Genomic DNA, 24,682 nt, shown 5'->3' on the forward strand with positions numbered 1-24,682 from the left:
GTAAGAATGTGGCTTCTGATCCAGAGTTTTCTTTCTTTTTTTATTTTATCGTCCCTCTTTTTTATTTGAGTACAGAACTAGTTAACAATTTTTAAATTAATTTTTATTGTAGTATAGTTGATTTACAATGATGTGTTAGTTTCTGTACAACAAAGTGAATCAGTTATACGTATACATATATCCACTCTCTTTATTTTTTTGCGGTATGTGGGCCTCTCACTGTTGTGGCCTCTCCCGTTGTGGAGCACAGGCTCTGGACGCGCAGGCTCAGCGGCCATGGCTCACGGGCCCAGCTGCTCCGTGGCATGTGGGATCTTCCCGGACCGGGGCACGAACCCGTGTCCCCCGTATCGGCAGGCGGACTCTCAACCAGGGAAGCCCTATCCACTCTTTTTTATATTCTTTTCCCATATAGGTCATTAAAGAGTATTGAGTAGAGTTCCCTGTGCTATACAATAGGTTCTTATTATCTATTTTTTTACATAGTAGTATGTATATGTCAATCCCAGTCTTCCAATTTATCCCTCTCCCCACAGAGTTTTCTTTACACTGTTTTCTCAGAGCTATGAATTTTTTTCTTATTTTCCCTTAGTTATTTCATCTATTAATTTAAAGAATGTCTTAATAATTTAGCATGAATTACGTGTAGATGGTATGGTATTAATCATACTAAGCTTGATCTGTGTACTTTGTGTACAAATGTTTGTATTTGATAGATGCTTTTTTGTAAAACATTACTATAGTTCCAGTAATAATAAGGGCATGTTAATTCTTTATCATGTTCTTTGGTTTGATAGCTGTTGGATGACATAGTTTGAAACAGTGAAAGAGGTTTTTTTTTCCCTTGGCTGTGGAAGGAGGTGATTGGTGGTTTAATTTAAGAAGTAGTATGTATGCATGAGTTACATCTATAGATTTTTATATGATATTTATAAATCCAGTGTTTGGAACTGTGAAAAGAATGTTAAAAATAAAACATTTAAGAAATTTTAGAGTGTTTTGTGTAACTAATTTCTGTTAGCTTGAAAAACTAAGTTACCACAGAAGCTGACCAATGTTTCATTTGTGTTTTTGATAATTAATACAATTAAACTGTCCCACAGTTTTGTTATGTTTTTAAATTATCTTCTTATTTTTTTCAAATTTAAGTATGTTGAAAATGACTTTAAATGATTCATAAGGTTTGGGCTTCCCTGGTGGCGCAGTGGTTGAGAGTCCGCCTGCCGATGCAGGCGACACGGGTTCGTGCCCCGGTCCGGGAAGATCCCACATGCCGCGGAGCGGCTGGGCCTGTGAGCCATGGCCGCTGAGCCTGCGCGTCCAGAGCCTGTGCTCTGCAACGGGAGAGGCTGCAACAGTGAGAGGCCCATGTAACGCAAAAAAATATATATATATATTCATAAGGTTTTTCTAACCATTTCTACATTGGCAAGTGAAATGAGTTATGTGAAACTGCCATTTTCCTGACAGAAAAATAAATTTTCTGAAATGCTTTAGAAATTACTACTGTTAATATACCAGTATTAAATCAGTGGTACACAGTAATGTAAATCAAAGAATAAAATAGATTTCTTTTTTTGGTTTGGATAAAAATACATTAAAAATACTTTAGAAAGAGCTTTAAAGATAAAGATATCTATGGGTTATTAACATGCCCTAGTAAAATTATTTAAATTGTTTTTTCATCTTAACTACATTAATATTTGTGTTGATAATGTTTGATTTGCTGAAAAAACTCTGCTTCTCAATTTGTCTTCTGAACCCTCTCTAAAATAGAATCAGAATATCAATTAAATTATCAGTCTTTTTATAAAGGATTGTATAGAAATTGGAAATAGGGATCTTTTTTCTTTTTAACGTCTAAATGAAGTTCCTTGGAAAACATAGGTACATATCTTTCTCTTCCTAGATTTAAGTAGAAACTACAAAATACAGCAACTACTAACGTTTATTTCACCTTCTAGGTAAAACTACCATTTAATGCACAACGAATAATTTCGCTCTCTCGAAATGATTTTCAATCCTTGTTGAAAATGCACAAGTTGACTCCAGAACAACTGGATTGCATCCATGATATTCGGAGAAGAAGTAAAAACAGAATTGCTGCACAGCGCTGTCGCAAGAGAAAACTTGATTGTATACAGAATCTTGAGTCAGAAATTGAGAAGCTGGTAAGTATGCAAGTTTCTTCTTCTTCTAATTCCAACAATTCATTCTTTCTTTTTTTTTTCAGACAGAAAATAGCTATTTTAATTCCTAAGTCAGATATAATGCTCAGTTATACATTAATTTTAAAATTTACCAATTATCATTCTAAGAAAGTTATATGACATTTTCAGAAAGCTTAGGAAATAAAAAACAATGAGGGTTTTCATAGACTATTTTACTTGAGTAAGTGTTCTACATATTTAGCATGATATACAACCATATGTAAGTTGAGGACTATTTCTGTGTGCTTTTAAAAAAATGATTTATAGATTAAGGATAATTTTACCATCTACCTAATTCTTGGTGGTTGAGTAAGGGTTAAAGATATTAATAAAGCACTTTAATCTCTTTGTGCTGTGTTTGGTGTCTATAAAAGCTGATGTTCCAGTTGTTAGTTTTAATAACTAGTAACTTGTTTTGGTTGATACCAAAACAAACCAGCCAACTTGGATCTTTCATCTAAGGGAAAGAATTCACGTGCTGGTATAAATTGAAAATTTTAAGATCTAATGAGATCCTAAGTGAGAAGAATGCTTATTTTATTGAATCTTATCTTCTATTCCAGCATCAAATCACAAATTAACCCCAAAGTAGATTAATTTCCACCCATGTTTTTCTGCACCCTAGTGGTTGATAGAAGGAAACATTGTATGAAAAAAGATAACTGATAGTGCAGGCCAGCTAAAGCTAAAAATAAGGTTAGAGACATCAGGGAAAAAGTGCCTAGAAGTAGTAAAAACATTCATTGAATGTTCGGTTTTGGGTCTTTGTTAATTATTGGTAAAAGTTTAAAATTGCGATTGTAGCAAATCTTTAAACATGAATGTTCCTAGTTATGAATATTAAGTAAACAGCAACAATTTAGAAAAAAGACACTGCCTTTATATGCCTTCAGAAAAGTGGAAAAATAAAAATTTGTTATTTGTATAGTATTGTGATATACTTTAGGCAAAAAGATGAAGATGTTTAACTATATAAAAAGATGAAGCAAACTGTATAAGGAGATGAAAAAGAAACCATATGTTTTACACATAGAGGCGTGAGAGATATTAAAAAACCTGTATGATATTGCTGAATGATTAGAGTTGTTAAGACCAAAGAAGAAAAGTGACAAATTCAGTAACATTTACCCAGTACTCTTAGGGTGTGTATCCGTCCATACCTGTAAGCACTAGTGTCCTTTCTTATTATCCAACTTTGGATTAAACACTTACCTGCCTTTAGACAGAGTACAGCATTTTAGCTTTAGTTTTTATTCTGTACTGTAATACAGAGATGCTTTCTGGACTGTTGGGTTGTATAGTGCTATTTGAAATCAACATTGAATAAACTTGCACTACTGGAGTACTACTATACCTGCTTCTTTTAGTTTTGTCTTCACCCTCAGCTAGTGATGATTTTTATCTGCCAGTAGAATTTATATGGTTTTCTTCCTCCTAAAAACAAACAAAAATGAAAACAAAACAAAAAACCCCTTTGTATCGATTGAGTTTGTTTCATCAGTAACTTTATTTTAGACATGTACTATGCAAATATGTTGGAGAGTAGCTATTATCCTTTAGAACTAGTCTATTTCATGACTCATAGGTCTTATTTGTATTTTTTGATTGCAGTCAGATGTTGGATTGCTGGACAGTTGATGTTTTTACTGAATTTCAGGTATCTAGGATGAAGAGGTCTTGCGACTTTCTTTGGACTTTCTGCTTCCTCTGCCTTTGCTTCAACAGAGAGCAGTGGGAGATACAGTGGTTAAAAGTGTGGGATTCTGTGCCTGTCTGTGGTACTTTGTAACTCTGGGCAGGCCGTTCAATTTCTCTGTCCCTCAGGTTTTTCCTCTTTACGATGGGATAATACTAATTCTTACTTTATAGAGTGGGTATTCATTTTTGAAGATTAAATGAGTTAATACATCTAAGCACTTGGAAGAGTGCCTGGACATAATAAGCACTCAATAAATATTACCTTTTTCTTATTATTATTATTGCTATACTGTTATTTATCAATTTTCAGTTTTCTCTCCCTTAATTGCTCCTTTCCTGATGTCTCTGCCTAAACTGTAAATTCTGGGTTTGGACCTCACCCTTATATTGCCTCTCTCATTATGGAAAGGTTCCTTTCATATGGTCAGTGGAATAACTCTTGGTTAATTTCCAAGAGAAGGGAATATTTGGTTTTCCTGCAGTTCTTATGAAATGAGAAACCAGTACCCTATTTACCTATTGTATTAATTTGGACTCTTTGGTTGCAAGAAACAGAAACCATCTGAAGCATGAATTACTGAATTTGTTGTAAGAATTTACGTGTGTCTCAATTAGAAGCCAAAGAATGGAGCCAGGCCTTGTAAATAGTGTAGAACAAGAAAGTAGAAAACTGCCAGGAACCCAGAGAACCTTCTCTCTGGCTGTGTGTGCCACCAAGTGTGTATGAGAAGAGTGGCCACAGCACAGCTCAAGAATAGCTTCCCTCTCCTCCAGAGACCAGTCCAGGCAGAGACTACAGTTCTAGTTAGTTCTAAATTCCCAAGGAGTTAGCCTGTTGGCCTATTTTGGGTTTGGGTGTCCTCTTCTGTGACTAGAGGGCAGGGACAAACAGCAGAAACAGAAAATGTGGCTGCCAGGAGCTCACATCTGGGCAGGTAGAGCAGATAGCCCGACAGGGGTCTCATTACCCAGATGTGCGCCAGGCTGAACTCGGTCTCTTTCCTCTTCTAGAATATCCCCAGGGGAGACACAGTAATTTTTTTTTTTTTAAATCAGAATGATTTACTTTGTGTTTCAGCTTCCTTGAATTCTGCTCCGTCCTTCATACTGCTCTCGGTTCTAGTGATTTATATAGGCAAGCTCCAGTTGCAAATTATAAGAGGCATGCTATAAATTTCTGTCCTGCCGCAGATGTTTGTCTCAGATGAAGATAAGCAGAAAATATGCTACTTATTAGCTAATTAGAATTACAAGCTGGCTGGCCCTTTTCCAGAAGTAAAAGAGTTTAATGCTTAAGATACTTATTACATTAAGAAGTTTACATAGAACTTAGACCCTGGTTTTTGGGTGATACTATGGACCTTGTTGTCTTTTGTAGAGAGAAGTTACCCCCGTGCTTCCATCACACATTCCTGTTTAGTAGTATGGAGAATTAACAATATGGTAGAGTGGGACAGGTTTTTTTAATTTTTTTATCGGGATGTCACTTTTTGGAAGCAGTAGACAAGCAGTGTTTCCCAGTCTTTATGGTGTGGGTGGAATTAGCAGACCTATTTAAGGGAAATTACATGTTTCATAATGAAACATCCATTTTAATATAGCCAATGATTGATTGAATTAAATATTAGTAAATTCACAGTATGTCCATTTGGTATTTATATTCAGGTGAAGGGTCCCATATTTTTGTAAGCTTTGGTCTTTGGCCTATTGACTTTGAATTTTTTGTAGTTGGTCCTAAAAGTAATAGCCTAATAGACTGTGGATGAATCAGTACATGAAAAAAAGTAGTTATCATGTGTAAAGGGTGCTTTTATAGTCTTTATGTGCTGGGAAAGCCAAAGGGAGATGTTAGTTCGAATTCAATAAATTAATGAGTTGTATTTCTCAACAAGAAGTTCTATCAGAATCAAAAACAAAACCTTTGAAGAAAAGGAAAGGTGTGTATTTATTTGGTTGATAAATCGATGGCATTGACTTTTAATGTTTATTTGAAATTTGATAATATGTTAGAGGTTAGGCATTAATTCAGTATTTCTTTGACTATAAGGATTGAATATGCATAATCTATAAACCAAAAACATAACTTTTCTTTTTACCAATAAATATAAGATCTTGAACAAAGTTCAGGAATCATTCAACTTCTGTTATGTGTTTGATTAAAAGGCTCTTGTCTCTGTAGGATTCTTTACAAGGTCCATGTTTATTCTTTTCTGTAAGATTAATTCAAAAGTTAGAAAATGTGTGTCTCTGATACCATTTTGGCCTGAAACAAAGATAACCTTGAAATGAAACTGCCTTTTTAAAGAAAAAAAATTAAATTACCAAAATGTAATTCCTCTTAGAAGATATCAAATATTGATTGATATCAACTTATAAGTGATCAGAAATCACAATATTCACAAAGCTCTGGAACTCAGGGTTGAGGTGATCACACACCATTTTGTTTCATTGCCCTTGTCCATTATGATGGTGTAGGAGTAAAATGACCTCATCTGTCTTTAGTGTTTTGAATTTTGTTGTGAAGATTGTATTTTATTAAAAATAAACCTTTTCTAGTCACATTTTACTGGCTGCTCTAGTCACGTGTGCACTGTTGTCTCCAAACCCTCCCATGGGTTTCTGGAACCTGCCCTCTGCCACTCTGTAAGGCCCTTCCTTTAGCAACCTGTCTTGAAATGTGGTCTGTTTACCATTGGCATCAGTTACCTGGGGGTGCCCCCCTCAAAATGCACCTGCCTTAGCCCCATCCCAGACCTGTGGGAGGGGCCCAGGAGCATGCATTTTATAAAAGTTTCCTGGGTAAATCTTAATTATACACATTAAATTTTGAGAACCTACTGCACTAGCACACAAAAGTCAGTTGGAGGCTTTGGAGTCAAACAGCTGGAAACTCTGCCTGGCCACTGGTAGCTCTGTGGCCTGGAGAAATAATTTCACCTCCAATACCCAATTCCCTCATTGATAACATGGAGATAAGAATAGTACCTCCCTCAGGTGTGGTGCGAGGATCTGATACCTTCAAGGATGGAAAGCTCTTTGTACTGCCCAGCATGTGTTCAGGGCTCAAGAAATATTAGTAGTTGTGTTTTCTATAAGCATCTGCTGGTCACTCCATATTAAATGTACTGGGTACCAGGAAATCAAAGATCAATGAGACATAGTCCTTGTCAGTAAAATGCTTGTAGTGTCATAGGGAGCCAGGTTTATGTGTTTTCATTTTTTTCTTGAGATTCATTTTCCTCCTCCCCATTCTAAAAATTTCAAGCTTTCAGAAAAGTTAAATGAATGGTACAGTAAGCAACCGTGTACTCCCTGGGTAGATTCAACAGTTATTGACATTTTGCCACCTTTGCTGTCTCCTTGTTTCTGTGGGTCTTAGTCTCTGTCTCTCTGGCCAGGTGTGTGTCCCCCTGCTCCACTTGGTTGGTCTATAGGTCTTTCTCTCTCTCTGTCCCTCTTAGTCAGTTTTGGACTCTTTCTAACTGCAGTTGTGTTATCTTGGTCTCAGTGCCTTTCTGTCTCTATTGCTCTACTTTTATTTTCGGAATCATTTGAAACCTACCACATTATGACATTTCACCCGTAAATGCTTAAACATGAATCTTCTAGAAATAGACATTTTTATATATCTTTATCACATATATTTACCAATATCTTTGTCACACCTGAGAAAATTAATAAATCTTAAACAATATATATAGTTCCTATTCAGATTACCCTAATTGTTCCCCAAACGTATTTCATCTATATGCTTTTTTTTCCTTTTCAAACTAGGATCCTATCCTCACATGATGCGTTTGGTTCTGTCTTTTTAGTCTCTTCATCTAGAACAAATACTCCTTCTCGCCCCCTCCTTTATTTTTTTAATGACAGTAACTTTTTGAAGAGTCTAGGCCAGTGTTCTCATAAAATGTCTACTCTTAAAGTCTGATTGTTTCCCCTTGGTTTTATTTAACACCTTCCTTCACTCCTTGTATTTCACGTAAACTGTGGAAGTGTGAGTTCTTAGGTTGAGATTAAACGTTCATCCTTGTGTCCTTCATTCTGCGTCAGTTGGGGAGGCACAATGTCAGGGTGTCCCACCTGAGTGCATGGGAATTGCCAGATCATTTCCAAAATTTTTTTTTTGCCTTTGTAATTGTTTAGTAATCTGTGGAGTGTTTATTAGGCACTTTACGAATATCCAGTTCCCCAACACTCCTATGTCCTTTGGTTTTAAGCATACTTTGATGGCCTTTGCAATGGGGGTTGCAAAATCATGATTTTTCTAATTCTGTCATTGCACTTACATTTATTGGTATTCCTCTATAAAAAGAACTTTCCTTCCCTCCTGTTTCCCTCCCTCCCACCACAACTCTTTAGTATCACTGTAGACTCATGGATTATTTTTTTTCTAATTTAATTTCTTAGAACCCATAGTAGTCATTGGTCTTCTTGATGTTGACATTTTTTCAGACTTGCGTGGGGAGAGCCACCCTCCTCTGCCAGGTGCTGTGTGCTTTTGACATGACCCCATTAGTGCTTCTGTGCCATTTAGAACAGCATGTCATAGGCTCACCTTATACCTCTCTTGTTCGAAGATTTGGGAATCACCCCTTTCTCTAAAAATCCCTGGTTTCTTATAGCAGGTATTAGATTGTAGAAAGCATGCTTGCTGCTGGAGTGTTGCTTCTTCTGGGAAATGTGTGTGTGTGTGTGTGTGTGTGTGTGTGTGTGTGTGTGTGTGTGTGTGTAAAATCATGAGTGCATTCAGGATGTATATTATCCTTCAATAAATAAAGGTATGTTAGAAATCATGAGTTCATGCAGATATTTCTAGTCAAAATTTAGTAGTTCAGAACTTTTGTCTTTTTGCTTCGATTATATATATATATTTTAAAAGAAATAAATTTATTTATTTATTATTATTTTTTAAATTTATTTTTACTGTGTTGGGTCTTCATTTCTGTGCGAGGGCTTTCTCTAGTTGTGGCAAGCGGGGGCCACTCTTCATCACGGTGCGCGGGCCTCTCACTATCGTGGCCTCTCTTGTTGTGGAGCACAGGCTCCAGACGCGCAGGCTCAGTAGTTGTGGCTCACGGGCCTAGTTGCTCCCGCGGCATGTGGGATCCTCCCAGACCACGGCTCGAATCCGTGTCCCCTGCATTAGCAGACAGATTCTCAACCACTGCGCCACCAGGGAAGCCCTATTTATTTATTTATTTTTGGCTGCGTTGGGTCTTCATTGCCGCACGCGGCCTTTCTCTAGCTGCAGTGCACGGGCTTCTTATTTCAGTGGCTTCTCTTGTTGTGGAGCACGGGCTCTAGGCATGCGGGCTTCAGTAGTTGTGGCACGCGAGCTCAGTAGTTGTGGCTTGCGGGCTCTAGAGCGCAGGCTCAGTAGTTGTGGCACACGGGCTTAATTGCTCCGCACCATGTGGGACCCTCATGGACCAGGGCTCGAACCCGTGTCCCCTGCATTGGCAGGTGGATTCTTAACCACCGCACCACCAGGGCAGTCGCTGTATTTATATTTTATCTTTTTTCATTATAGGGAAAATCGTGGCTTCCAATTATATTTACTATTTGATAAATACATACATATGAAATATATGTCATAAAATTATAATGTCAATATTACTATCAATAATAAAAGAGATTAAGTAAAATTTAAAATTTCTTTGCTTTTTTTGGCCCTTAAATATATACCATAGTACTGAAGTTTAAAATTTAAAAATTATTCAGAGTAGTTCTTTATGTTAGCAATTTTATATACAATTAATTTAATTTGTTTTTATTTCTGTTTCTGGGATTTACTCTTCAAATTTTTTAAGTTTAATTTTTGAATATGTAAAAACATCTGTATGGTTTGAAAGTTAAAACTATGTTTTAAAAAAGCTACTCCAAAGTCTTGATCCCATTTTCTCCCTATACCCTATTCATAGCTATTTCCTGTAGGTAACTATTACCATTAATCTCTAGATTTTTTCCCTTGTGTTTCTTTTCTAAAAACAGGTTCATGTTTTGTATGTGTTTTTATTACCCTTTCTGCTACAGAGCAGTATTCTGTATATACCATTCTGTATTCTACTGTTTTTGCTCAAGAAGTGATTTCCAGGAAATGTTTTCCTTAGTTCACAGTGGTTGTCATTTTGCTTTAAAGCTCCATAGTACTCAGTTGTGGCTGTCTGTAGCATACACAGTTAATCCAAACCAGTTTCTTATTAGTGGACATTTGGGATGCCATAGTTAAGAACTTTGAACATTGTTTCCTCTAATGTTTGAGAAGATGTGTCTTCAGGATAGATTCCTAGAAGTAGGATTGTTGGATCAAGAGTAAATACATATGTAATTTTGTTAGATATTATTGAATTCCCTTCAGTAGCGGTTTATGGCATTTTGCTTTCCCACTAGCAGTAATGTGTGTGTCTGTCTGCCCACAACCTCAGCAGAGTTTGTTGTCAGCTTTTGTTTTTTTCCCAATCTAATTGTGAGAATTGATATCTCACGGTAGCTTTTATTTTTCTGTCTCTTATGAGTGAAACTGAGCACTTGTATTCATATTTTTAAGGCTCATTTTTATATTTCTAGGAACTGTCTATTCAGAGGTTTTGCATCATAAGGGACCATTAGTCACCATTTTCTAGCAGTGAGTACCCTTTAATCTAAAGTAAATTGTCGGGCTTCCCTGGTGGTGCAGTGGTTGAGAGTCCGCCTGCCGATGCAGGGGACACGGGTTCATGCCCCGGTCCGGGAAGATCCCACATGCCGTGGAGCAGCTGGGCCTGTGAGCCATGGCCCCTGAGCCTGCGTGTCCGGAGCCTGTGCTCCACAACGGGAGAGACCACAACAGTGAGAGGCCCGTGTACCGCAAAATAAATAAATAAATAAATAAAATAAAGTTAATTGTCACTGTCACCTGGCTCTTTTGGTGCCAAATTCTTCCACTCCTCATCTTTACTGGGTGAGTTATATTTTGATTTTTTTTAAACTTCTTACATTGAATGAATATTGTACACTAGCTGTTGAAAATGTGGATTTGGATGTAAATTTGTTTTCTTCCCATAAAATTCAGAATAATACCAGGATTCATTTTTTAAAACTAGATCTGTGATTAAAGCCATAGCACTTCACACTTAGGATTTATAGAGTTGCATTATAAGAAAATTAAAGTATATTGTAGAAATAGGTAGCAGGATACTGGTAGTATGTTTGGGAGGTATCTTTAATAATGATATCATGAAGTTCTTAAGTTGAATTGCTTTAGTTAAACTGAGTGCTATTGAAGTAAATTTGTGTTTTAAAATGAGAGTGAAATGGAAAAATCAGCTAATTTCCTGGAAACTTACCCATGTAGGAGTTAGCTTAAAGTATGGAGGAACAGAAAGGGAACATTTAATTTCTAGAAATAATCATGGTAGAGTTTCAGGGTTGTACCTATTGGTTTTAATTGTTGTAAAGAAGCAAGCCATCTTGTATGGGACATACTTATAGTCCTGTCATCCTTTATTTAGTGAGGTAATAGTGAGAATATTTAAGGTTGTATTGATATTTATCAAAAGATATGGAAGTTATAAAATATTTGTCATCTTCATAGTATCTGTAGGTCAAGTAGTAGTTCTGATTTCTGGGAGGAAGGTCAAATATTCATTATTTTCCTTAATCATATTTAATTTTAAAAACCAGCCAACAGTTGAAATTTTGTCTGCTGCTATTTAGAACGGAGATTTATCTTAACTTTGATAGAGGAGTCGGTGGCTGATATTATTATGACTAAGGAAAAAGGTTTCTCATTTTCTTCTGGAAGCTTTGTTTCCATACTCATTTGGATTGGCTTCTGAAGGGCCATAAAGAGAAGTGGGTGCTGATTGCTTTAAATGTGTTCTTTCTCTGGTCAGGTGGTAGGCACTGTTCTCTCCCTGTAGGTACCAGCAGACTCATTTTATCACAAGGCTACAACTGACAAACCTTCTGTAAGAAAAAAATGTACTTCCTGAACATTGATCTTGCTTTTATTTATTTTATATATATATATCTTTTCTTGGCGTATACCTATTTTTTCAAACCACAACAAATTGGAGAATACCTTGCAGTATAAAAATTTAGTGTTTTGTATTCATTGCAGATTTTCTCAAAATATTAGATGGCCTTGAAATAGTTAAAAACTAACTACCAATAGTTGGAGTCACAGTTTTGTAGAAAAACTTTTACCTAAAACCGCAACAGTACGTTTGTGCAAAGCAGATTTCTTTCTAACCTTTTAGCTATTTTTGTCCCATAAAAGCATCTATTTAAAGGTTGACCACTGTAGATGATTACTATGAAATAACCTGTCTAAATGTTAGCTGGCAACATTTAACAGCTCAGCTCTCTTGAAGCTGCCAATGAGCAGAAGGCCAAGAGAGTTGTCATAAATTTCACAAGAGAAATCTTTGACTCTCTATCAATATTTATTTACTCTTACCTTATAAACAGCTTGATTATTTGGTTTTCTAGCTCATACTAGATTAGGAGCAATGCAGTGGTAGAGTAGGAAGGATGAGGTGGGGCAATGATAGAAAAAAGACATACCATCAGCAGCAACCGGTGATGGCAGACAGAAAGACCGGAACCAGGAAAACTTGAACAAAATTCCATGGTTGAGTTTCCTGTAGGGATAAATATTTAAATGAAAATAATAACAGCACCAGTAGTAATAATAATTAACAAACACAAGTCCCCTCCCCTTCTCCCTTCTTCACACTTTAGTAACTCACCCACTAGCTTTCTGACTCTGGGCATATTAAACTCTGAATCCCATCTATAAAATAGGTTTGGTGTTACTGAAATCAACAGAGTCATTGTGAGGATTACGTAGCTGAGGTTACGTATTTCAAAACATTCAGCACAATATCTGGCACAAAGTAAATGCCCAGCTAATGTCAGTCATTACTAGAATCTTGCAGGAGTTATGATCACTGTGTTTGGACTTCTTTTGGTTGCATTCCATCCAAAAAGTTCACACTCATTTACTTGCAATCCACAAATCCAAAAAGCTCTGAAAATCATGTAAGTTTGTCACAAACTATTTTGACCAAAGAACTGACACAAGCTGACAGGGTATGTAGAGTCTTTATTTAACCTACTTTGTGCATGGATACTTTCATGTGTTTTATTTAGAAATGTGAAGACATTTGATAGTGGGGTGCTACCTCAGACCCTGCTAGAGGAATTATGTGTGCATCTATTTTCTTTCTAAAATCTGAAAAATTCTGAATCCCAAGATACATGTAGGCCTAAGAGTTTTGGATGGGGGCTTATGGACCTGAGGTATTAAATATATTTTTGAATTGAATTGACAGGAAAAATTCCACATGACCTTATATAATGAGAAGACACTGTGGATATCAATGTTTGCTCACCTTAGGAATGTTGATTGAGCTCATAAACACAATTCACTGTATTCTCTTTCTCACCCTCACAGCAAAACGAAAAGGAGAGCTTGTTGAAGGAAAGGGATCATATTTTGTCCACTCTGGGCGAGACAAAGCAGAACCTAACTGGACTTTGCCAGCAAGTCTGTAAAGAAGCAGCTCTAAGTCAAGAACAAATACAGATACTCGCCAAGTATTCGGCCTCCGATTGCCCACTTTCCTTTTTAATTTCTGAGAAAGGAAAGAGTACTCCTGATGGTGAGCTCACGTTACCGTCGATTTTGAGTTTGCCTGAAGGGCCTGCAGCTGGGCCGCCTGCTGGGGAGCAGAGCCCTCGCTATCCCAGTGCCAAGGGTGGTGAGGCGGGTGGTGCCTGGGGCCCGGAGTCCCGGGCAGCTGCCAGCGCCCCCTCGGAGCAGGCCGGGCCCGGGGAGCAGTGTCGCCAGAGTGGTGGCATCTCCGATTTCTGTCAGCAGATGACCGACAAATGTACTACTGATGAGTAAACTTGCTTCCACTTCCTTCAGACCGTCTCATTTTCTACTGAAATTTTGACATTGTCTTGAAAGCCTGACATAGCCATAGCCATCTGTCTCTTAACAATATCGTTTTTCTCCCCTTGTGGTTTGCCGTTAAGGGAATTCCTCTGAAGTCAACCCTTGACTTTTCCTTGATTTCCGCAGGAGATGCAGAAATGACTTGCCTCCTGGATACCGAAAAATCATATGTGGAAATGTAGTAAGGCTTTGAAAACTCACATGTTTTAAAGAATAATAACTATTAGTAATGACTCTTCCCAGTATTAAAAATAAATAAGAAAATGAAAACTGTAGCGTATCAGACAACATTTAAACACCTTGAAACGTCAGCAGATAGTTCTTACTATCAAGAAGTAGCCTGCAAAAGTTTAATAATCTGACCTTCTTACAACATACTGGTTTAAAAGAAAATGTCTCCCCAAGTAACGCTGATAGGGTTCAGTTCTACTGAGAAGTAGGGTGTCAGCTCCTTGGGAATATTGGTGTAGAACCGCAGTGTGAAAACATGACGTAATCTTCTTGCCTGAATCCCAGCACTTTGCTCTTCAGCTCCTGTTAAAACCAGAGATTGGTTGGCCTGCACTGTGAGTCCTGAGCTACGCTGGGAATGGTTAGGAAACGGGCAAACGGTGGGCTAAGGCAGAGGCTTCTGCTCCTCCTCAGTGTCGGCTCTCAAGGAGTTCTCGCTGTGTCAGCGGTAGATAAGTGTCATTTCCCTCTTTTCTCTTCAGTTTCTTCCACATCTGAGTCCATCATGATCTTTCTGTTTCCTGACATTCTTGTCACTTTGGAAGAAGAAATAAGACTCAGGATACAGTGGCATGAGCTCATGTGTTGGGAGCATTGTCTTAGCCTCCCTAGAATCTTGGAGAGCTAGCTCCTCAGATACAAGGCTGTCGGCCTTGCCACCAGAAGTCACCCATGCAAGGAAACCAGATATCGTGGGGAAAGAAGATTGCCTACATTGATCCGGAGTGGCAGTTCATTTTCCATCCTATTTTTTGAAGTCCTGTGGTTTCTTTGTAAAAGCATTATGATAGATAAAAATGTATCTACAGCAACCATGCAGGTTTGTGAAATAGGATGAAACTTGATCTTGTTCCATTGTGGGTTTGAATTTGGAAGCCAGATTTAATCTTGTTCTCTTCCCCAAATCTAGTATATAAGGGCGCACAAATCATTTTGGACTTGGGCATTTTAAAATCAGTCTTTGTGTTTATTCAATCCTGTTTTACAATAGTGTTTTGATAATCTGAGCCCCTACCCCATAACATTTTACCGTGGTTCTTAGCCATTCTGCTGCTGTTATAGGCTTGGTTGGGAGTCAAACGAAAGCTATGGACCTGTCAATGACGAAAACAAAATTTCATATTCACATGCACAGAAACATTTGCAGAATCCAGTTTGAAAGGGTACAGAGAGTGATTTTTAGTGTTTGGATTAGAAAGTACTTCATTTCACCAAGATGAGACACCTGAGAGGAGACTTTTGTAGATTGCATCCTGAGTCTAGTGAAGGGCTTGTGTAGCTGATGTGGGAGACCGTCATCTGCTGTGTAGGAATGGGTCTCAAACCAGTAGGCCTCTGCTGTGAGGGGATGTGGGGACCAGACTTCATATTTCAGAGCAATTTGTCAAATGTTACCCTTTTTCATGGGGGCGGGTGGCGTTGGGAAGATACTGCTAGTATCTTCAGTGGTTTGTATGTTATCTCTGTTATCAGCTTAGTTGTTGTAAGAGAAAACTGGTTGGACTTGTTTATTTTCTAGAGGCTTTTATAAGTACACTCAAGAATTTGTCAGGGAGAATGATAATTCAATGGTAATGCATCCCGTACTACAAAAGAATGATATGTGTACGTGTTTGTGTGTATATATATATATATATATATATATATATATACCCCCATGTAGCTATTTCTTTGATACTTGTAATTTTAAATTTTAACTTCAAAATATAATATAAAACCTTTTCTGGTTTACAAAATGCAAAATCTTATACAAGCCAATGGACTCCTTGATTTCCTACCTCAGTGTACACTCAACTGTTTGTCACATCAGTTTGTGTATGTGCAAATGTCAATCTTTTGCTTTAATTGCTACTGTAAATAACTGCTTTGAAAGATTACTTTCTATTTTATAAACCTAGTTGTCTCCAGAGTTTAAATACGATCTTTAAGGCACTTGGTTTAAATTTCTCTCTACATATAAAGTTTAGCATTAAGGGTTTATTTTAATGATATTCTGATTATTGGCCAAGTGTAATGTTTTGTAAAATATAGCATTACTTTTAATAGCCAGCATGTAATACAAGTAACTACACTACCTCATACCTATATCATTTTCAAGTTGTAATCCAGAGGGACAGATAGATAAAAAAATTTTTTATCTTTGTCTTTTGGCCATAAAGTGGGGAAGTTTTTATATATTGCATAGCATTACGCATTTATGCCTATTTTAACATTAACTTCTAAAGAAGTTTTTTCTAAGAAAATTTGTTTTAAGTTCATTTTTTTTTGAGGCTGCCGAAGACAAATGACAGGATTATGTGTATACAGTGTATATCTTTTCCTTCATGCAGAATTTTGGCGAAGTGTTTTTCAGTTTGTATATTGCATATTTACATGATCATTGTTCCTTATTTTATGAGTTAGCCTTCTCACTGCTTGATGATTTTTCAAAAGCTGTTAGGTCTAACTTGATAAAATAACCATACCTTAAAGTTTTTTTCATTATTTGAATCCTGCAGCTATAGCAAATAATCTGTCGTTAAATTGTTATATTCAAGACAAATATGGATATAAATCTAAGTTCTCCATCTGTACATTTTATAACATAATTTACTATAGCTTAATGCTTAACTAATTTAAAATAAGGAATCAAATATATTTGGTGCAGTAGACGATACAGGTTGCATGTGGACACTCAGCCACATTAACAACTTGGAAAAAAAATTTAAAAATGGCAATGTTATAATGAATTCTCAGGTGAACTTTTTTCAGTTATGGAACATCTATTTTGAATTTGTAAATATTTTAACTGTTTTGTTAAGGCATGTAATAAACTATTCTTTGAAACTTGTTGGGCAGAATGAAATTTTAAAGCCGTAATGGCAAAGATGGCATACTGATTGTAAAATAAACAGAAATAATAACGGCTATTGATTTTTTTTTGTATCTTTCATAATATAATTTTCTAACAATGCAATGAAACCACTAAGTTAATATATCCATATCTGTTAAGATCATGTTTCATTAAAAGTGAACTTTCATAGTATTTAATTTACATTTTCTTCCTAATGTGCTTATCCAAATGTAGCAAAGTTAGAAATGTTAGATGTTGGTAATAAAATGACAGTTCAATAAAATTCTCTGAAATTGCTTCTGATTGACTAGAGTTGTACATTCCATTTCCAGTTTTTCATCTCTCATATGAGTTTACTAATTTTGGTCTTTTGATCAATAAACAGTATGACTCTGGCATTTGTATGAGAGAGTCTTTCATTAGTTGATAATCATGCCTGAAAAGAAAGTTCCCAGCAGTTGGGTGTTCAAGGAAGCACAGATTTTAGCCTTGCTTCTGATTTAATTTTAGTCTTTGGCTAGAGCTGTAGGGTTTTTGTAAGGGGTAGTATCTTTTTCAGTCCTCAGTTTTAAAAAATTTATCTGTGGAGTCAGTTCTACCATGTTACATTCAACTTCTATCCAGGCCCTTGTAATCAAGCTTCGAGCAACTGCCCAGAGCTATCTGCATCCAGATCAGGGTCTTCTGATCCCATAATTGTGAGTCTCATCTGGGGGTGATATTGCTTCCTGTGTGGAGGCTTAATTTTGGCCTTATGCATTGATCGTTTCTGGGGGAGAGACTTCACCATTGCATAATGCCTTCATTTACATTTCCCCTTCCAGTGGTACTTCTGGCACCCAGGACGGATTGAGTGAGGGCTCCCTCTAGGGGCTCCGGGGCCGTACTCCTGTGTGAACAAGCATTTTCAGGCCTGAGCCTCAGTGATGTGCAGGCTGCCCCTTGCAAAGCAATGTTTAGACCTAAGAAAGCTGCCTCCCAGGGATATTTTTTCCTTTACGTGGACTTAAGCAATCCAGAGGCAACTAAAGACAAGCCACGTGGATCCAAAGCTGGTCCCTCTGCATTCCCTCCTTGGGCCTGCATGTAGAATGGAATTTGGGGCAGTAAGTGCAGTGTGGGTGACACTGGCCTGGCACTACCAGTTAAAAGCTAGAACCTTACCAGTACTCTCTAGGGCATTGGGACCCAGATGCCTTGAAAAAAGCAGGAAAGCAACACATATTCTTCCCAGTTATGCCTAACAGCGCTGTGGAGTCCTTTTCCCTGGAAACTCAGCAGTGGTGCCTTGTGGCTACCTGCCTGGGCTGAAGGCTGGCTGCTGCTGGGCTTTTGCTTGTAAGGCTGCAGTGCTGCAGCTGTTTGGAGAGGAACCCACAGGCCTGCTGCCTGCAAGTTAATTTATGCCACATTGCGCCCATTCTCCAAGGCCTCTTGCAGTCCACCGGAGTGTGTGTGCCAGGGTGTTTCTGCCAACTGACTTTAAGGCCATAGGCAGGGGATTCTGGCAAGTGGGCATTGACTGGAATCGGGAAAACTGACGCAAGGAATCTCTGCGGGCCACTGAGCATCTTCCACGGCCTTTGGGTACACTGGGTTCTGTGTTCTGGGCATGTGACTTTTCCTGGGATAACTGCTCTGATGGTTGGATGTTGGCTTGTTTTCACACCAGGTGGCACAAGTACTGTGATAATGTGTGTGTCCTTATTAACTGAGTCACTTTAGGCTCTTGGCATGGAGCCATTACTTCTGAGTCCCTGAAGGAATGACGTTGACCCTGTGAGGGGCAACCCACACCTCTGCTGAGGCCTTAGCGCCTGTGGCTTAAAGATGCCCACTCAGCCTTTTCAAAAGCCCGAGAAGGGCAGTTGGGACCCCACAGAAAGTCACGTTTTATGAGTAAAATACCGTAAGCCACAATGACCCTCCAGGTTCAAAAGGCTCACGGGCTGGTTTAATACCTCTCACCTAGGCCACCTGTGCTACTGTGAAAACCCACTGGTCCTAGTCCAAGCCTCCAGGCAACACCAAAGTTAAAATTCCCTGGCTTCCAGTGTGTACCATGGGGCCACGAAGTTCCAGATCACATGTATGCTTCATTACCAAATTCTGTTCTTATGGTTTTGATTTCTCAGTATCTCTAAACACTTCCCCCCCTCCAACCCCCTGCCCTGCTCCTCTGGGTTTCCAGAGGAACATTTCATATTCCCTTCCTGGGTTATGAGCAATAAAATGAAGGAATGGTGGGTGGAAAACTAATATAAAACCTCAGTAAAGAGTAGTCGAAGGAGTAGCTTAGAGAGCCTGATGTGAACTCCAGAGTGAGGCACGTTTATGTTATCAGTTTGTTTCCTGTTGGAGGGAATTAGCGTTTCCCTACTCCTGGTTTCCATGAAGAGAGATTTTCCTCTAAGCAGCACCACATCACCTATACTGCCTCTACTCTTATCAGCATGGTGGCAGGGATGAGTACAAGTGGTGCTACAGGTGTACCCCAAGAGGGTGAAGGGCCATGCCGAGTGGAGAACAGCCAGTTATTTTTTCCCAAATTCATCAATCAGCTCCCACCTCTCCAGGGACAGAGTGAGTAAAGAGGTTAAGGGAGGATCTCCCAGAAGCCAGAGCGTAGGAGGTTAAGGGGAAAATGTGGAGAGGAATTACATGGAGGCAGTGAGTCTGGGCTTTGGAAAGCTTACAAGGAGAGAAACAGCAAGGTATCCAAAAGAGAAGCAGGCTGTGATGAAGGTCATGAACTCACCCTCCCAGCCTCCCAGCCTCCCAGCCTCCCAGCCTCCCACTCCACCCCTAGTGGGAACATAGGTTCAGGTTTAAAAACAAAGTATTATATGGGGATATATGTATATGTATAGCTGATTCACTTTGTTATACAGCAGAAACTAACACAACATTGTAAAGCAATTATACTCCAATAAAGATGTTAAAAAATTAAAAAATAAAAACAAAGTATTACCTTGTGCTTAAGCCCAAACACTTCTTTTTCCTCTCCTTCACCTCTGTTATTTGCACAATTCTAGAAGTTTAAAAGAAAAGAGAATGGAAAACATTTTAAAAATTGATGATCGCATATTTCTTTTTCATTTAAAAATAACTGTCTTTCCAGCGGACACTGTTTTCCTTCTCCCCGCTTAGTTTACATTTACTCACTGTCCAGAAAGCCAGCTGTTTTCTAAACAGTTAATTTCCTTCTTTCAGGGGACTAGACGTAAATAATTTTCTAGATACTGTCTTGTTAAGCAGGTTTCTGGTGTGGTATTAATCTCTTGCAAGGAAATCCTGTGAATAATACCCAGAGCACTATTAAATGTGGAACTATCCACTATAATTTAATCTTCCTAAAGTAATGACCTCTTTGATCCATCTCAGAAACTTAGAGTCTTTTTGCTTTGGACTATTAATTTCAAAGAATTTTCCTCTGTGAAATAAGTATACTCTGTTTTGCTTGCTTTGATTTAAATGATAACCTTAAATGAACAGGGCGACTACTAGTGCCTTTAAAATAAATTTTTCTAAAAAAAATAACTTTTTAAACACCATGTTTTGGGCTTGTCAGAGATTTTTATCTGTGTTTTTAGAAGACCTCACCTACTGTGCTCAACACCTGATATTTGAGGTGTCTGTTGTGGGAAATTGTGAAAAATTTAACCGGCCAAGAAGTCTTCCATACCATTCCTAGAAATCTGGGTATCTGCTCAGACATCCCTGTTTCAGCCAACCAGATAAATGAGTAGCCTCTGGGAGGGAAGCTCGTTGTGGAATCAAGGATGGGGTTTGAAACTTACAAGAATGAGTAGTGGAGCACATATAAGTTAAGGAGATCAAGCTGCTAAGATAAGCAAGAGAATTTGGCTACTCCAAGCACTTCATAGACTGGCCTTGTGTTCACTAGGGTCTGGGAAAGCCGACAGCTGCAAACATACTTTAAATAGGCTAAAAAATGAAGTATGCACTTAAGGACTAAAAGAATTGCACAAGTTTAGGCAATGACTCAGGCACAGATCCAGGCCTTTTCAGAAAGATGACAATGGGGACAAATAGAAAGATTATGGACCTGGAGTTAAGACACATAGTTTTGAAGCCTGGTTTTGACACTTCATCACTGAACAGCCATAGGAAATTGCACTTAATTTCTCCCATAGTTTCCTTATCTGTGCGTCTTCTGGCCCTTGAGATCAAAGTCAGTTTGACTCCAACTCATTCACACCCTATGGAAGTCCTAATCAGCTATTCAACACATATTTATTAAATGCTCTCCTTAAATTGGGAAGGAGGGGTGGATTTCTGGAGAGTGAGCGTGGGTATTTGTGGTTGAATTGGCTTAGAGTCTCATGGTCACCCTGTCTTAGGCACCTGCTTCCATTCCAAATAGTTCAGCTTATCTTTTCTTGTGCTGCATTTTACACGTTGTTGATGGAACCATTAAACTCAATAACTTCCTTTAATTTCACCCAAATGAATAAGGAAGCAGGTAAGTAAAGTAAGCAAACAAACAAAGAAAATACCTCTTGGCTAGGCGATTAAGAGGTACAAACTATTATGTATCAAATAAAAGACAAGGATATATTGTACAATACAGGGACTATAGCCAATATTTTATAACAACTGTAAATGCAGTATAACCTTTAAAAATTGTGAATCTGTTGTACACCTGTAGCATATAGTATTGCACACCAACTATACTTCAATAAAAAAATTACCTCTAGCTCTAGACTTGTATGGGTAGAGTAGGCTTTATTGAAAATTTGGGAAATACATTTATTTCACAGCAATACAGACAACTTCAGTGAGATAGCTCTGTCTTGAGGTCTTCCCCACCACTGGGGGATTTTCACAGCCTGCCCAGCCTCATGTTGGGTCTCAGCCTCATGCCACCCCTGGCTCCCCTCTCTTTCCTTCTCCTCCTGATTGCCCTGGGGAGCCCCCATTCAGCTCTCTCCAGTCTCAGCCTCTGAGGATGGCTTTGGACCATCTCCACTTACAAAGCCACACAAGGGCTCAGCAGAACAGAGGGCATTTCGTGGAGCAGGATGTGTCTCGTCTAGAAGGCAGCTCATTCATTCACCCGACAAAAACCTAGAAAGCTCCGAGAGGAATGACTAAACACTGTTCTGGGCTCCAGGGATCTATTAGAGAAAGAGATGAAAACCTCTGTCCTCACTGAGTTTACATTCTAGTCCAGATAGATGGACAATAAACAGAATTATAAAGCACAGAGTGTATTAGATGAAAAGGGGCATGAGAAAAATAAGCACAGAAGGAAGAGCAGGGTGGCAGATTTGCACAGGTTGACAACGGAAAGTTACCCGAGAAGATGACATTTGAAAAAAGAACTGAAGGGCATTAAGTGAGTTTTAGTTGGTTATACATTGAAGATTATTTTTGGCTTAAGTTATAAAGAAAAATTAGAGAAAATACCAATTTAGTATGGCTATAGTAAAAATCCAATGAAACAATGTATGGAATAATTCCTTTCAGAAGACCAGTTAGTACATAGCTAGCATGTAATAAGTTTTAGTCTTATTATATATACTGGTGCCCTCCAATACGGTACCTGCTAGCCACAAGAGGCTATTTTAACTTACATTAATTCAAATTAAATAGTATTAAAAATTCAATTTCTCAGTCTCACTAGTCACATTTCAAATTCTCAATAGTCACATGTGGCTGGTGGCTGACATTTTGCACAGTACAGACGTGGAACATTTCTATCATTGTAGAAAGCTCTATGGCATAGTGCTAAATAGACTATCTAACGTTGATAAATCAAAGAAAATACAGTTTTATATATAACAGGAGTGTCATGGGACTCTGCTGTCTTAGAATTTCAGCTCAAGCCTCATAGCTGAGGGCAATGGGAGACAAGTGCTCCCACATATGAAAGAGAGATATTAACATAGACACATTTGTGCAGGGCTTACTAGTGGAAGCCAAATGAGGCTTTTGGCCAGACAATCTCTGGTCTCCAGCCTGGATAAGAGAAGCCTCAGGGTTCATTGAGAGACTAGATTCTTTCCAGTGAATTCATCAGAGAGTGCTGTGGAGTGTAGAAGGGGAGCTTCTGATCCTACAAGTCAAGTGAAGGGCTGCCGGGAGAACTTCACACAGAGATATGGTGTCTGGTGGAAGGGGAGTCTGACATCCACTCCCGGCTAGATGTGTCTGAGCTGCAGAAACTTGTGTGACCCCCCCTTGGCTGCTCTCAGAGGCAAGTAGGAAAGGGTTCTTGGGTGAACCTGGTTTGTGTTCTTAAGAATTTGAGGGGTTCTCTGTGAACGCAGAGGTAACTGCGCCTCAGTGGAGAGGTCTAATCATGGGGAGGCTGGCTGCGTTGCCTGTGAGAATGGGTTGGGGAGAGAGAGCAGAACAGCCTGCCCCGCTGCTTGTGGCCACCACAAGCAGAGGAGCCCACCTTGGTGCCGAGTATGTGTCACAGTGCGTAGGTAGGCTAAAGCCATGTAAGGACCTGCCTTCATAACAAGGGACAAAGTCTTTGTTTGTATGGCGAAGGCAAGTGTCTGGGTGGAGTCAGATGTCAGTTGGAATGTGCCTCAGGCATGTCGCTGTGGAAGATCTCTGAGGAGACCACAGAGATGCCTCCCAAGGGAAGGCTGACATCTGGTTGCCTGCCTCGAAAGGGATCAACAGTAAAGAGAAAATTAAATTAGGGGCCAATGAGGAGGAAGCAGAGCCAGGGAGTGAAAGAGCAGACCACATGACCAGTCCCTGGGGCGGGTCCCAGAGCCATGAGACCAAGCAGGTGAGGTTAATGCAATTCACAAACAGGACGAGCAGGGCTGTGGGCCAGAGGCACTCACCTTGTCCAAAAAGGGACAGGTGCTACTCAGCTTCTACCATTTGTTGCAGTGCAGGTCCGGTGTTACCAGATCTTCAGGTTTTCAAAAGAAGCCAGACTGCTGGATTTTTGTGTGCAGCTATGCGATTTTCAAAATACAGTACATATTTTGAACAGATTCTGTTCTTGGTTTTTGAACACCTGAAAATAAAACTATTCTTTTAGTCACAAACAGTGGTAAAGTTTTGAGATTTGCCCGAGCTACCACCAGAGGGTAGGGAAGAGACATCAGAGAATATCAGAAGCAATGGAAGAAAAACCAAACCATTATGGGATTTGGCCCATTTAATACAGTCGGTATGTACAATATATAACTGAAAGGTTCAGTTTCTATTTCAAGGTCCAGTATATACTGTTGCACAGAGGCATTTGCTAGTTAAATGTGCAGATTTTTTTCTCTCTTCCCTAATTATAGTCTTGTGGTCTGACTTTTTTTTTTTTTAATTTATTTATTTTTGGCTGTGTTGGGTCTTTGCTGCGCGCGGGCTTTCTCTAGTTGTGGTGAGTGGTGGCTACTCTTCCTTGCGGTGTGAGGGCTTCTCATTGTGGTGGCTTCTCTTGTTGCGGAGCACGGACTCTAGGCGCGCGGGCTTCAGTAGTTGTGGCACACGGGCTCAGTAGTTGTGGCTTGCGGGCTCTGGAGTGCAGTATCAGTAGTTGTGGCACATGGGCTTGGTTGCTCCAAGGCATGTGGGATCTTCACAGACCAGGGCTTGAACCCGTGTCCCTTGCATTGGCAGGCGGATTCTTAACCACTGCGCCACCAGGGAAGCCCTTGTGGTCTGACTTTTCTCTCCGTCTCCCTCTCGTGAAACTGGTTTCTCAGATTCACTCTACAATTATCTGTTCTTCCCTATTCTTCAAGGTCTCCACCATCGAACAGGGACTCT

General features: G+C 39.0%; 1 protein-coding gene across 5 annotated transcripts in view; it reads left to right on the forward strand.

Annotated features, from left to right (window-relative positions):
* The window catches only part of BACH1 (BTB domain and CNC homolog 1), a 106,501-nt gene that overhangs the window by 29,630 nt on the left and 52,189 nt on the right, over nucleotides 1-24,682 (forward strand). Inside the window, exons 4-6 of one of the 5 annotated variants that reach the window (XM_060150818.1) lie at nucleotides 1,965-2,171; nucleotides 13,351-13,558; nucleotides 13,984-17,219. In XM_060150818.1, coding sequence (XP_060006801.1) covers nucleotides 1,965-2,171; nucleotides 13,351-13,558; nucleotides 13,984-14,039 — 471 coding nt within the window. In that variant the 3' untranslated portion in view covers nucleotides 14,040-17,219. Of the gene's footprint in view, nucleotides 1-1,964; nucleotides 2,172-3,867; nucleotides 4,026-10,478; nucleotides 10,608-13,350; nucleotides 17,220-24,682 lie in introns of those variants that run through there. The other 4 variants (XM_060150817.1, XM_060150821.1, XM_060150820.1 and 1 more) reach the window with 4 other exon arrangements.

Source organism: Lagenorhynchus albirostris, chromosome 5, assembly GCF_949774975.1.
Source record: "Lagenorhynchus albirostris chromosome 5, mLagAlb1.1, whole genome shotgun sequence".
In the NCBI taxonomy this organism is placed as follows: domain Eukaryota; kingdom Metazoa; phylum Chordata; class Mammalia; order Artiodactyla; family Delphinidae; genus Lagenorhynchus; species Lagenorhynchus albirostris.